The sequence below is a fragment of the Aquarana catesbeiana genome, linkage group LG01 (assembly GCF_042186555.1).
Source record: "Aquarana catesbeiana isolate 2022-GZ linkage group LG01, ASM4218655v1, whole genome shotgun sequence".
NCBI classification, from domain to species: Eukaryota; Metazoa; Chordata; class Amphibia; order Anura; family Ranidae; genus Aquarana; species Aquarana catesbeiana.
Genome location: NC_133324.1, coordinates 86,329,043 through 86,344,345, shown reverse-complemented (window position 1 = coordinate 86,344,345; position 15,303 = coordinate 86,329,043). Strand labels below are relative to the sequence as shown.

The window sequence follows — 15,303 nt, the reverse complement described above, 5'->3', positions numbered from 1 at the left end:
GACTTTCAGGGACTCTGTCCTCCTAGCTCTGGGGTCCACTGTACAGCACAAAACTACCTTGGCCAGTGCTGAACTTCCCAAGGCTCCATAACAGAGAGACCAGCGCCTAAGGCCGTACTACAGGTAGGTCTTCCATCTTGTACTAGCATCCAGGCTATAAGAATGGATCCAGTCAACCAGTCCCTTGATCCCTATTGCAACCATTTTGAGATCACTAGTTATGTAAGGGGGGACATCCTGTCGGATTCTGCCAGTGTCCATTTACCTCTAGGTAGCACATAGCCCAGATGGTCATGATTATAGCCTGCTCTGTCCCATGATGTATGATAAAGAAAATACATTTCTCCTGTATCTTGTTAAATATACTACTGAAATTATTATTTTTTTAAAATAAATCTGTTAGCTTTTCATGTAGCCAGAAATTTTGTGTACTGATAACTTCCTGTGCTCAGTTTCTAGACTATCAGCATTGTTCCATCTTTGTGGACTACTAAAGATCTCCCCATTATGGAGAAGAGGTTTTATGCAGTTCTCACACTCTGCCTGTCCTAGGGAGACAAAGCTGATCAGTATGGTTGCCACTCCAAGACAGAAAATGTGGTAATGGCAGGATTACCAAGTATAATAAAGTGTGAAAAAAATTAAAATAATGCAGCCACTACATCTAAGGGCTGGTAAGATGCAATAATGGGATTTTTGTACTCACCGTAAAATCAATTTTGCAGAGTTCAACGGACACAGCGCCTCCTTAATCTTGACCATTGGGTTATATCGACTCTGCAGGAGTAGGACCAGGAGGAACATAAAAACTTGGCTATGCCCTATGGACTGTCCTCAGTCAGCAGGGAGGGGCCCTGCTCCAGGTATTTAGTTTAGTAGCAAGCAGTAAAAGAAGTATCAAAACTCCATAGTGGGGTGGGTGCTGTGTCTGTTGAACTCAGAGAAATGGATTTTACAGTGAGTACAAAAATCCCATTTTCTCCTTAGTTCGACAAACGCAGCACCACCTTAATCTTGACCATTGACACGTCCAAAAGCAGTGGCAAAGAAAAACGAGGGGTGGGGAAAATAACCCAAGGCTAACCACAAGAGCCCTAACCAGGACACAGGCACCCCATCTGAAAAAATACAAATTTGAAGAAAAACACCCCTCAAGATGGAACCCCACCTCTTAAACAGCAGCCTGCAAAACCTTGCGGCCAAAAGAAGCATTTGCAGATGCCAAAATATCTACTTTATAGAATTTAGTGAAGGTATGCACTAACGACCAAGTGGTCGCCTTGCAAACCTGTGATATTGACGCTTGATGACAGAAGGCCCATAACGTACTAAGTGCCCGAGTAGAATGTGCACTGACAGGGAAAGGAGGAAGCCGCCCTTTATTAGAATAGGCCGAGTCACCGTCTGTCTGATCCACCTGGAGATGGTTAGCCAAGGAAGCGGCCAGCCCTTTCCTTGGTCCCTGTGTAACCAAAAAAAGGGAGTTTGACCTCCAGAAGGACTCCGTGGCTGCCAAATACACCCAAATCGAATGAACCACATCCAAGGTATGCAAAACAAATGGGATGTGGGATGGTCCAGCTTGGCACACAAGAACGGAAACACAATGTCCTCATTCAAATGGAAGTCAGACAACCTTGGGCAGAACAGGGACAGGGACGAAGAACCACTTTATCCCTATGAAATACTAAATAGGGACTATGACAGGATAATGCCAACTCTGAAACCCAGGGGGCCAAGGTAATCACCACAAAGAATGCCACCTACGGGGACAACATAGGTAAAGGAATCTCCTAAATATTCTTGGTTTCTGGAGAACCGATAGTACCAAGTTTAAATCCCATGACGGCAAGAGAGACCGTACAGGCGGAGCCACATGCCGGACTCCTTGAATGAAGGTACAAACTAAAGTGAGTGGCTAGGGGTTGCTGAAAGAAGATTGCTAAGACAGACGCCTGGCCCTTGATGATACTCAAGGCCAACCTCTGCTCAACGCTCTGTTGCAGGAAGGCCAAGATCTGACCTATAGAGAAAAAGAACAAGGATGAGCGCCAATCGACTCACACAAAGAAATGTACGCTTTCCAAGTATGATGGTAGATCTTACTAAAAGTCGACTTCCTCGCCTTCAACATAGAAGGGATCTCTGATCTCGACAAACCTATCTCTCAGTACCTGGCTTTCAATAGTTAGGCCAATAAAACCATCTGTAAAGCAGGATGGTAAATCATCCCTTGGAAGAACTGGTCCTCTCAGATTTATCTCCCAAAGGATGTTTACAGCCAGCCACCAGAATGACCAGAAGACTTTCGCCCTTGGTTCTTCGCAGGCAAGGCAGAAGAGGAAGGTGTTGGCTCCGCAGTGGCACTAGAACGACTGCGGCGTCTACCAGAGGAACCTATGAGATTGAAACGGGTCTCGGTAACTTCCTGTTGAACTAAACCTGCTGAAGGAGCAGAAGTTTGAGTAGAAAAAAAATACTACTCTGGTCAATATTAAATCCAGAGTCCGACCCAGGTAATTCAATTTCCTGGACAGGGATAGAGGAGACTTTGGGTAGTTTGGACGTCACCTGAACCTTTGCAGGAACTACAGTATCTCACAAAAGTGATTACACCCCTCATATTTTTGTAAATATTTTATTATTTCTTTTTATGTGACAACGCTGAAGAAATTACACTTTGCTACAGTGTAAAGTAGTGAGTATACAGCTTGTATAACAGTGTAAATTTGCTGTCCCCTCAAAATAACACAGCCATTAATGTCTAAACCGCTGGCAACAAAAGTAAGTACACCCCTAAGTGAAAATGTCCAAATTGGGCCCAAATTGTCAATATTTTGTGTGGCCATCAATATTTTCCAGCACTATCTTAACACTCTTGGGCATGGAGTTCACCAGAGCTTCACAGGTTGCCACTGGAGTCCTCTTCCACTCCTTGGTGACATCACGGAGCTGGTGGATGTTAGAAACCTTGCGCTCCTCCACCTTCTATTTGAGGATGCCCCACAGTTGCTCAATAGGGTTTAGGTCTGGAGACATGCTTGGCTGGTCCATCACCTTTACCCTCAGCTTCTTTAACAAGGCAGTGGTCGTCTTGGAGGTTTGTTTTGGGTCGTGTTTGGGTATCATGTTGGAATGCTGGCCTGCAGCCCAGTCTCCAAAGGGAGGGGATCATGTTCTGCTTCAGTATGTCACAGTACATGTTGGCATTCATGGTTCCCTCAACAAACTGTAGGTCCTCAGCGCTCATGCAGCCCCAGACCATAACACTCCCACCACCCTGCTTGACTGTAGGCAAGACACACTTGTCTTTGTACTCCTTGCCTGGTTGCCCCTACAACACGCTTTACACCATCTGAACCAAATAAGTTTCCAGTAATCCATGTTCTTAGTCTGCTTGTCTTCAGCAAACTGTGGGCTTTCTTGTGCATCATCTTTAGAAAAGGCTTCCTTCTGGGACAACAGCCATGCAGACCAATTTGATGCAGTGTGCAGCATATGGTCTGAGCACTGACAGGCTGACCCCCCACCTCTTCAACCTCTGCAGCAATGCTGGCAGCACTTATACATCTATTTCCCAAAAGACAACCTCTGGATATGATGCTGAGCATGTGCAATCAGCTTCTTTGGTCGACCATGGCAAGGCCTGTTCTGAGTGGAACCTGTCCTGTTAAACAGCTGTATGGTCTTGGATACCATGCTGCAGCTCAGTTTCAGGGTCTTGGCAATCTTCCTATAGTCTAGGCCATCTTTATGTAGAACAATTCTTTGCCATCAGGTGCCATGTTGAAATTCCAGTGACCGGTAAGATCGTGAGAGCGATAACACCAAATGTAATACACCTGTTCCCCATTCACACCTGAGACCTTGTAACACTAACGAGTCACATGACACCGGGGAGGGAAAGACTAATTGGGCCCAATTTGAACATTTTCACTTAGGGGTGTACTCACTTTTGTTGCCAGCAGTTTGGACATTAATGGCAGTGTTATTTTGAGGGGACAGCAAATATACACTGTTATACAAGCTGTACACTCACTACTTTACGTTGTAGCAAAGTGTCATTTCTTCAGTGTTGTCACGTGAAAAAATTGAATAAAATATTTACAAAAATGTGAGGGGTGTACTCACTTTTTTGAGATACTGCATATCGACATAAGGAGACTTAGGGCCCCCTGAAATGGACAAACTCTCCCCCTCTTCTTTGGTACCCCCAAAAGGATCAATTCGTTGATCCCCTTGGACGCTAACGGAGGTCCACAAAGCTAGAAACCAGCGAAGATGTCACCCCACACCAATTATGGGTGAGGGCAGACCTTTATGCTGAACGGGTCTTGTCTGCAGGACTGGAGAAGCCAGCTTTAGGCTTACCAGACCAATATTGCTTGGAACCTCCCGGGAAAGGCTTGAGAGATTTGTTTCCCTTGTCTGCAAAAGAATTTCTTAGGGGCTGAGAAGGAAGGCCCACGTTTGCGAGGGCCCTTCCCTTTCTTAGACTGTGGCAGGAAGGTACTCTCCCCCCCGTGACACCCTTAATGATGTCATCCAGGGTAGCCCCAAACAGGCGATTGCCTTGAAAGGGCAGATCAATGAGAGCTTTCTTACAGGCTTGGTCTGCAGACCAGCTCTTAAGCCACAGCCCGGGTCTAATCACTACTGCTGAAAAGGAAAGTTTGGACAGCAGGGGAGTCCTATTCAAAGATGCATCACATATAATGCAGCCCTTGGACCAACTGATCCGCCAGATCAACATAAGCAGCAGAAACCTGTTAATTCCCCAGACGTTGGCGCAAAAGCTTGGCCCATTCGGTTAAAGTCTGAGACACCAGGGCCGAAGGCAGGACCAGTCGCATTGCCATCCTGCCACAGTAAACATGCTGCGCGCCACATACTCTGCTTTCCTATCGGCCGGGTCTTTAACCGCTTCCATACCGGGCCTAATTTGGCACTCCTCTCCTACATGTAAAAAAATAATCATTTTTTTTGTTAGAAAATTACTCAGAACCCCCAAACATTATATATGTTTTTTTAGCAGACACCTTAGGGGAAATAATGGCGGTTATTGCAACTTTTTATGTCGCACGGTATTTGCGCAACAATTTTTTAAACATTTTTTGGGGGGGGGGGGGGGGGGGGGAGTTTAATGTATTAAAAAAAAACAACAAAACAGTAGTTAGCCCATTTTTTTTGTATAATGTGAAAGATGATGTTACGCCGAGTAAATAGATACCCAATATGTCACGCTTGGAAACTGCGCACACTCATGGAATGGCGCCAAACTTCGGTCTTTAAAAATCTCCATAGGCGACACTTTAAATTATTTTACAGGTTACATGTTTAGAGTTACAGAGGTCTAGTGCTAGAATTGTTGCTCTCGCTCTAACACACGCGGCGATACCTCACGTGTGGTTTAAACGGTGTTTACATATGTGGGCGGGACTTACGTGTGCATTCGCTTCAGTGCGCGAGCACTTTAACTTTTTTTTATTTTACTTTATTTTTACACTTTCTCTTTAATGTTTTTTTCATCACTTTTATTCCTATTACAAGGAATGTAAACATCCCTTCTAATAGGAATGGTGCGTGACAGGTCCTCTTTTATGGAGAGATATGGGGTCTATAAGACCCCATAATATCTCTCCTCCAGGCTGAAAAGCATAAAAAAAAAAATTAAATTAAAGATTCCATCCTTTGCAGCCGCTTTGTTTACAATCGCGGCCCGGACGTGACATTAAAACGTCGCGCCCAGGCCTCCGACAGTCATAGAGTTGACTGACGACCATATGGTCACTGGAAATCCGTATGCTTGTCATCCAGCGGCGGCGGATTCTTTCTCTGGGTCCCCGATGGCACGGGAGAGACCGGAGAAGCACCGGAGGGGGGCATTATCCTGTTGTAGTCCCCATTTAGTACTCCATAGGGATAAAGTGGTTCTTCGTCCCTGTCCATTTCAGCCCAAGGTTGTCCGACTTCCATTTGAATGAGGACATTGTGTTGCCGACCTTGTGTGCCAAGCTGGCCCATGCCAAGGAATTTGCTTTGCATACCTTGGATGTGGTTCGTTCAATTCGGGTGTATTTGGCAGCCATGGAGTCCTTCCGGAGGTCAAACTCCCTTTTTTTGGTTACACAGGGACCAAGGAAAGGGCTGGCCGCTTCCTCGGCAACCATCTCTAAACTTATTTTTTGCTAACTAAAAAGACTGAAAACTAAGAAAAAAATAAAATGTTTTTCATAGTTTGTTACAAACTTTTGCAAATAGGTAATTTTTCTCTTTCACTGATGTGCGCTGATAAGGCTGCACTGATGGGTGACACTGATGAGGAGGCACTGGTGGGCACTGATAGGTTACACTGACAGGCAGCACTGATAGGTGACAGTGAGGAAGAGGCACTGGTGGGCACTAAGTGGCAGCACTGGTAGGCACTGTTGGGACTGCACTGATCATCAGGACACTGATTATCAATGTAGATGTCCCTTTCGCACAAGTCGGTTGCAGGCCCTCCTTTCCTCACACTGTCAGCGTGAGGAAAGGTATGCTGATAACCGGTTAGTGTTTACGCTGTGATTGGACACAGCTGATCACGTGGGTAAAGAGCCGCTGATTAGCTCTTTACCCCGATCTGTGAGCAGCTGTGTCCAGGGGACAACGTGATCACAGAGCGTGTTGCAGCGGGCACGATCACAGGAGATCATATGATGCCCTCCCAGAACTGGCTGGCCACGCTGTAGCCGTCATTCGACTATAGCACGGTTAGCAAATGGTTAAAGGGCTAGTCCAACCTTTAGCAAAAAAAGCCTATACAGTTAAGGGATGTCTGTACATGAAAACAAGCTGTGCCGTTTTGACCAAAATTGAATAATACCCTTGCGATAGGTGTAGGCCATTTATGTACCTCGAGCAGACAGACCTGAAAATACCCAGGACATTGCCAGGGCGTTGCTAAGCAAGGCCTACCTATTACAATTTACTTTCACCATCACAGAAGTGTGCTTTCTGATTTAAATCCCTTCACATTCCCCAAATGCAGTAGCTAAGAGTTTGGGAGATCACTCCTGTGATGAACAATAATAGGTCTTGCTTAGCAACATCCTGGGAGTTTTCTGGTCATGCTTCATGAGGCAAGTAAATGGCCTACACTTATAGGAAAGGCATTCAATTGTGGTCAAAGTTCCACGGTTTGTTTTTATCTACAGATGACCTAATATGAATAGGCAGTTTTTTTTGTAGAGGTGAACTAACCCTTTAATACAGACTGTTAAGTCACAAATTGAATGAGCAATATCTTGTAAGGTAATATCCTTGAAACAGGAGGAGGACAAACTTTGTACTATAAGATATTACATTACTTTGGAGTGGCAGATTCATGTTCTGAAATTATAAATTCTTTATTTAACATTTTTAGCAGAATGCAAAATACAGTATATTAATGTTCTGACATTAAAAAGAGGAATAACTTAAAAAAAAAAACATTCTTCAGGAAATGAACTCTAACGGCATTTCCATAAAACGTTTGCACTAGTGAATCTTGACAAGGCATAAAACTGTAGTGCTTTAAAACAGTGTTCTGCAGGTGCTAATATCAATTCTATGTGTACTGGTTCTACTCTACAGTTTCCAGATTAAGTAAAAAAAAAAAAAAAATTGGAAAAATCTTAAACCTTCAAGATGGTTGTACTTTCCAATACACACCAATAGATGTGTTGCAAATCGAAGTAGCAGTAGCTCAGTTCCAGGAGGTTTCTGGGCCCCTGAATGACTCAGCCAACAGTGGACATATGAGTCTAGAAGGATCTAAAACTTAATTCCTTTGGTAATTTACCCACAGCTCATAACTATACATGAGAAAATGTATCAATTATAACCAGTAATCAGATCACACAGAATCTTTAAACGTGCAGCCACTGACACAATCCATTTCGACCCAATGATGTAAAACGTCTTAACAGGGCCAAAAGGACATAATACGTGTAGAAGCATGACGTAAAACAGTAACCCATGTATACATTTTAGGACTTACCAAGCAAAAGGCCAGAAGTTAGTGTACCTGTTATTTTTAAACCTCTCCTCATTTCAAAGAAACTCTGTAGGTGAAAGAAAAGGGGAAACAAAAACAATCTGCAAAAGAACAGACTTCACAACTTACCTTTTGCTTTACCTGGCCCTTTCAAGAGCAAAGTTGTTCAAAGAATCTGACACACTGTTGGGCCTGTCAGGCGCCTGCATTTCCCTGCCACATGGTGTGGCTTCACTCACCGGCTCCTTTATCACTGCTGTGCATAATAATAAAGTGTTTGTTGGTGGAATCACAGTGAATGGACATGAGACACTCCTGGAAGTGTGTCAGATATGAATAATAGTTGGGTGCCTTTGCTCTTCAAGAAAGCAAAGATTCCATGAATAGAAGGCAAAGAGGCAAGTCTATACTTTTGCTGGGTGATTTTGTTTCCAGTTTTTTTTTTCTTTTTTTCTTTTTTTTTTTAGAAAGCATAGGTGATTTTCCCCCCTGAACTCAGAATCTGCAAGCAACCACCAGATCATTTTTTTTTCCACTCAGAAAGTTTTCATCAATGACATTCTGTGTGATCAAAAAATGAAAGAAATTCAAACATACAAGGAATAAACTAGTTTCTTTTTATATCAAACATTCTTGAAAAGGCGTTTGGCACAGTGCTAAATCATATAGTTAACACTAAATATTTCAAGATACAATAAAATCGGGAGTTAAATCGTGTCTATGCCCTTTAAAAGGGATGAAAATAAAGATACCGGTTATTTTCAGGCTATACAAAATGTATAAACAATATTTTATGTCTTGCGTCCAAAAACTTAACTTTTACATAAAAGACTGCAAAATAATATAATTGGTTCTTAAAACAGCTTTACATTTAAGAAATTCAAATGGAAACAGACAGGTAACAAAGAAGTAAAAAAATTTATTGCAGTATTGTCGCCAGCAGGTATTCTCGGGATCCCTTTTCGTGTATTATTTTCAGGGTGACCTTATACATCAAAATCTACATTTACAAAAAAAAAAAAAAAAAAAAAGAAAAAAAAAAAAAAAAAGAAAAATACAAAAGTAAAAAATAAAAAAAAAACTCCTGCAGATAGGTCATAGATACTGCATGCTTTTTTTAAACCCCAACAGAATAAATTATATACGTCCGAAATTCTGCCATTTTACAGCCTGGGAAGAAAAAAAAACCCCAAAAAGAAAAAAACAAAAACAAAAAATAAAATAAAATTTGATACTTCCCTTGAAACCGGGCTAAACTAAAGAAAGCCATCCGCTGCTAGGTTAAACTCCAAGAACACTTTATTAAGAACATTAACAGACTAATTTTCAACATTCACTTGTTTATTTTTTGTAATTTTTTTTGTTGGTTTGTTTTTTTTTAAACAGAAAGTATTTTTCAAGATATAAACAAATTTTTGTTAAACTATAATACAGTGGGAGTAAAAATGTACTGAGAAGTTTCTGCTGTACAACAGCGAAGGAAGCTCCCACAACAATGTTTACCAAACATTTCCTTCAGGCGGCTAAGCTCCATCCTTAACGCTCGATAAAATTGTTTTAATTCTTGTTTCTTTCTTTAAATTTTTGCCAGAATGTTGATATTTCAAGTTTTTTTGTCTGCTCTCCTGTAAATTTGGCTGCAAATATACAAACATATTATTAGCTGGAAGTTCCCTCCTTGGCTGCATACAGCGATCGTAAAGTCTGAACAACTTTATTAGTCAGCTTATTTCCGCTCGTTAGAGCAATTTTTTTGTAAATGATGTCCGACTCTTTGATAGTATCAACCCAAGGCACAAGCTTTCGTCCATCACGGCGTTTGGCCTCAGCCCAAGTGCCACTGTAAGAGCCCGCCATCCACTGAATACTGAATCCGTGGCTGGTTTTTTTAACAACTTTTGCAATTTGTGGTCGGTCTTTGTACTTCGGACAACAAATTGCAATAAGATCCTGGGCATCGACGGTTTCATTCATCTGCGCTGCCACGTCTGAAGAGTCTGATAATCTTTTTGATTTTCTTAACTGTGTCAGGAAGGGTGTGGCAATGGAAAAAAGAAAGAGGAAAGGTTTTGTTTAGCTGCAATGCCAACATCGTTGGAACAAAAAGCAAAAAAAATAAAAAATCTAAAAGTCGTAAAACCCCTGGCACCACGGTGAGACAGCCCACACAGACACCATCCAACCAATGGGATGCAGTTTAACCTTAACCACCAGTGCCTAAGGAGCGTCAGGTCTTAAAACGTGCGATTTACCAAGTTTTACTGCAATTGCATTCAAAATTAAAATCTATAAACGAGTTACAAAAAATTAGATATAAATATATATTTTATATATATATATATATATATATAGCAAGAAATAGGGACAGAATAGAAAAAGAGGAAATCTAAATTAAAATTACCTTTTACTTTGGATAAATCTCAATGTCTACGTTTTTTTTTGCCTTTTCCGCTAAACCCTTTCTACAAAAAAAGATGTATAAAAGGTTAAGTCTAGCTATGGAATCGCTTCTTACCCCCACAGCAAAATGTATTCAAATACTCCTGACTTAAAAAAAAAAAAAAAAAAAAAAAAGACCACAGCACAGGGACCAAACAATTAAAAATCACATGTCACTCCTAATAAAACACAAGCACAGTAAATATACATCAGGTTTTTGTTTTTTTTTTCCTTGACTAGATGGAAACCTTTTAAAAAATTCCCAGTTCAGTTAGGGAAAAAAAAAAACAATCATTGCTTTTAATAGGACATTTACATACTGATAATACATTACACCTGATGCAATGAAGACAAAAGGCTGGGTGCAACAGGAAAGTAGGTCACTGCTGTGTGATCGACATCCCTCCAGCACAAATTAAATTAATGTTAAGCTAATGGGAGCTTCGGAATAGCCAATCACATGGGGTCAAGAGTTTTATTCCTCTTAGCCCAAGAACATTTTATATGGCTTTCAATAAAGTAACCACGAAAGCTCTCATAAACCCTAACATAATCATGGCACAGAACACTACAGTCTAAAGCGATGGTATGGAACAGGCTGTTCTCGTGATCAATAAAGGCCTTCTATAAAATATAAGGAATACACTATTGAAAAAAGAAAAGCCAGTGGCAGACCAATAATTTGAAAAAAAAAAATGGATTTTAGTCCCCAATCTAGATTCTGATCAGTGCTGTGGCAAGGGAAGCGTTTGAAAAACAGCCTCTGTTGTTAGAAAACCCAGCCAAGAGACTGACCTAGCAACAGAGGCTTCAAACTAATCAGGAAGAGCCAGGTAAGAGGTAATTTGGAAGTAAATGTAAGCCTTGTCCATTGACCATGCATACAACATACTACAATTAGTAGGGAGAAAACACAAAAGGGTCTTTCAGGCAGCTGTTGGCAGAGGAGCAAGGAGGCTTATAGCTTAGGAGGTAAGAAGCTAGCAACAGACTAAAAGGTAGGAAGGACGAAGCGGAAAGAGCAAGGGTTTGTTTTCTTAAAGACCGAGACTCATACACTCAGGATACAGAGCAGCAAGGCATCCCAAAGGGCTTGAATTAATCCAAAAAATGTTCTGCATGCAAATCCTTAACCCAGCATTATCCATCATACAATTATTATATGGTGACGCTACAGATCAGTATGACATTTACATCAGAAGGATGCACAACTGGTGCAAACTCCAGCAACAATATTCAAAATGGAACTGTACTCAAATGTTAAAACGATGCTAAATGTCTTGCTGCAATGGAAAAAAAAATGATAATTAAAGGGCTGAGTTTTTTGCCTTTCTTGAACTGAAAATTTAACTGAATGGGAGGATCAGTCAAATGTGAACCATTACATCCTCATCAGCAGATACCATGACCACATAAACTGCATAAATATTACAAGCCCAATAATCTATCTGTTCCAACAAGACGAGCAACAAAAAGCTTTAGGTTATCACTTGAGTACAGATTTAGTAACTGAGGCACCACAACCACCAATCAGAAGCAAACCTTCACATTTTACTAGAGCTTTGAACAACAATGGTGGCTATAGGGATCAGACAGTCTTTACTGTAATGTTAAAAACAATAAGGCTCATTACGGAACCCAAGGTACTTACAGAGCAGACAGCCATCTTGTGAACAGCCCATATCTGGACAAACACTAATATACACAAACTAGCCAGCTACTCAAACATCACCAGCTTATATCATTTAGGAAATATGTTAGCACATGGGTACTTACCCCTGATGCGCCACCGGCTTTCTCCTCTCCCTCACTTTCTTCTTCCTCTGTCTCAGCCACATTATTTTTAGGGCTGTTACCCCCAAGCAAATTGGTAATGGCTTTATTTCGGGCATCTGTGCTTGCCGAGACCTCGCCTTCCTCCTCTTCTTCATCAGGGTCTAAGTGTTCCATTAACAGCTTGAACTAGAAGGATAAGCACAAAGAAGACCTGACATAAGACCACAAAACACCATCAGAAGGAAACAAAAGAAAATCGTTTCTATGCTGAGCTTGTGCTCTCATCAACTAAAGATCGCAGATCAGCAGGAGAAGACAGGAGGGGGTTACCTAGTTTTGACAGACACCCGCTCTTAGCTTCTGCTCCGACCACCTAGGCCAGGGGTCTCCAAACTATGGCCCTCCAGTTCAGGAACTACAGTTCCCATCATGCCTAGTCATGTCTGTGAATGTCAGAGTTTTACAATGTCTCATGGGACAGGTAGTTCCGCAACAGCCGGAGGGCCATAGTTTGGAGATCCCTGACTAGGCAATCGGTATTTGTAAAAGAGATTATAGATAGGGGTAAGTGGCGCTACCTTTATCAGGGTTCCTAATAAAAATAAATATAAAAGTAAATATAAAAGTAAATATAAAATAATCCGTACTCATATGTGCAGAGCGACATTCACTCAGCCAGAGACCATTATTTAGTGAATGTGAGTGTGCACCTCTTAAACCTAGTGAACCGTGCTAATGTTTGCAATCCCATACCATACCCTTAAATATATATAAGGTGTAGCTAACCATCCAAACCAATGTGGATACTATAGATAAATTAAAATAAAAATGGAAAATTCAGTAAACGCCACCATCTATAACATAGAGAGGAATCTGCCCAAATAGAAATCCCTGCCTCTTCTTGCCAAGATCGGGGGCTGTTGGCAGACAGAGTCCACGGAACCCGTGGACACGCTTCTGCGACGCGCGTGCCAGCGGCGAGCTCGCGCCCGCTATCCTGCTTTTGTGAACTGACGTACAGGTACGTCAGTTTGCGCAGGAGTGCCAGTCTGCCAACATATATCGGCGTGAGCCGGTCGGCAAGCGGCTAAGGGACCTCATTAAAAAGTAATTGGAGATGATTTAGTAAAGTAGTGCATGTTTACTTAACAAGTTTTCACTTTGCAAGTGAATTTTCATTTATTTTTTGAACGAGGTGAAGCTGTGCCAACGTCAATCGTCCAATTATGCACAAAATCCTGTGATTTTTTTTCCTTTTAATTTTCCTTGCATGTTATTGGGTATTCTTTGCACAGTGAAATATAATCAGATTTTATAAGTGAAAATTCCCTTTCAAAGTGAACATGCTATACGCCTGCAAGCCGCTCCCTGACCCACACAACTCTAGTGGCTCCACTACAAATTCTTTCTCCATCAGCAACTTCCATAGTTTCCAAAATACCTGGTTCAGAAGCCTAGAAGGCATGGCAACTGGGACTAAGAAGCATATTATAGGCGAAGTCACATATTGTAGTTCTCCATAGCCCTGTCGCACAAGATATTTTGCGTCAGCTACAATAAAGGAAGGAGCAGCTTTAGAACCCTTTCTTACTGAAGGCGCTTTTCAGGTGTTTAAAAATAGCGCTTGTAAAGCGCCTCTCAAGCCTTCCCAGTGTGAAAGCCTAAGTGCTTTCACACTGGGGTGGTGCACTTGCAGACGGGAAAACAAAGTCCTGCCAGCAGCATCTTTGGGGCGGTTTGGGAGTGGTGTATACGCCGCTATCCAAAACGCCCTGCCCATTGAAATGAATGAACAGCGCTGCCGAAGTGCCTGCAAAGCGTTTAGGCAGTGCTGAAACGGATGCTTTTAACTCTTTGTTCAGCCGCTAATGGGTTAAAAATACCCCACTAGCAGCCGAATATCGCCGCTAAAACTAGCGACGCTTTACCGCCAACGTGGTGCTGCCCCAGTGTGAAAGGGATCTTAGGGAATCACTGGAGAAGTTAGTATAAAAAGGACTGTGAGGGCCTTACACAGGCAACATTTTTACCCTGAGGGGCCAAAGTTTTTAGCTTCTCGAATGAACTTATAGTTTACGAACAAGTATTTTGATGCCATGTATAATGTAAACCTTGTCAATTTGAATGACTCCTTGTGCCATTGGTTGCCAAAGGAGAAAAGAAGATAACCTCCAAGTCCCAGTGCTTGCAATGCAGTAGAGATTGGACTTTCAAAGAGCACTTCACATTGCTAAAAGCAGGGAAAGATTGTTGCAATAGAAACTAGCTGATCACATAAAGATTACGTACAGTTAGGTTCATATATATTTGGACTGGTACAATTTTTACACTTTTGGCTCGGTTTGCCACCAGAAAAAAATTAAAACGAAACAATCCAAATTAATTTGAAGTGCAGACTTTCAAGGGGTTGAACATTATATTTTGTTGAGAATCCTTTACTGGCAATGACTGCCTGAAGTCTTGAACCCATGGAAATTACCAAAGACTGGGTTTCCTCCTGATTCTTTGCCAGGCTCTAACTGCAGCTGTCTTCAGCTCTTTGTTTGTGGGTCTTTCTGCCTTTAGTTTTGCCTTCAGCAAGTGAAATGCGTGCTCAATTGGGTTGGGATCAGGCGAATTGATTCGGGCCATTGCAGAATATTCCACTTTTCCTTCAAAGGCTCCAGAGTTGCTTTTGCAATGTGTTTTGGATCATTGTCCATCTGTACTGTGAAGCTCCGTCCAATCAACTTTGCTGAATTTGGCTGAATCTGGGCTGACAGTATATCTTTAAACACTGCAGAATTCATCCAGCTGGTTCTGTCTTCACATCATCAATAAAACATCAATGAACCAGTGCCACTGGAAGCCATGCATACCCATGCCATCATATTGCCTCCACCATGTTTAACAGATGACGTTGTGTGCTTTGGACCATAAGCTGTTTCCAAGCCTTCTCCACACTTGTTTCTTCCAGTCATTCTGGTACAAATTAATCTTAGTTTCATCCATCTAAATAATGCTTTTACAGAACAGGTCTAGCTTTTTTAGATGTTTTTTGGCAAAGTGTAATCTGGCTTATCTATTCTTCA

At 41.8% G+C, this 15,303-nt stretch overlaps 1 protein-coding gene across 6 annotated transcripts in view; it reads right to left on the bottom strand.

Annotated features, from left to right (window-relative positions):
* Positions 1–8,620: 8,620 nt before the first annotated feature.
* Positions 8,621–15,303, bottom strand: part of NIPBL (NIPBL cohesin loading factor) — a 235,684-nt gene continuing 229,001 nt past the window's right edge. For 5 of the 6 annotated variants that reach the window (XM_073621291.1, XM_073621308.1, XM_073621318.1 and 2 more), the window contains 2 exons: positions 12,233–12,418; positions 8,621–10,039 (listed from right to left, as the gene is read on the bottom strand). In XM_073621291.1, coding sequence (XP_073477392.1) covers positions 9,677–10,039; positions 12,233–12,418 — 549 coding nt within the window. In that variant the 3' untranslated portion in view covers positions 8,621–9,676. Of the gene's footprint in view, positions 10,040–10,418; positions 10,480–12,232; positions 12,419–15,303 lie in introns of all 6 variants that reach the window. The other variant, XM_073621328.1, reaches the window with a different exon arrangement.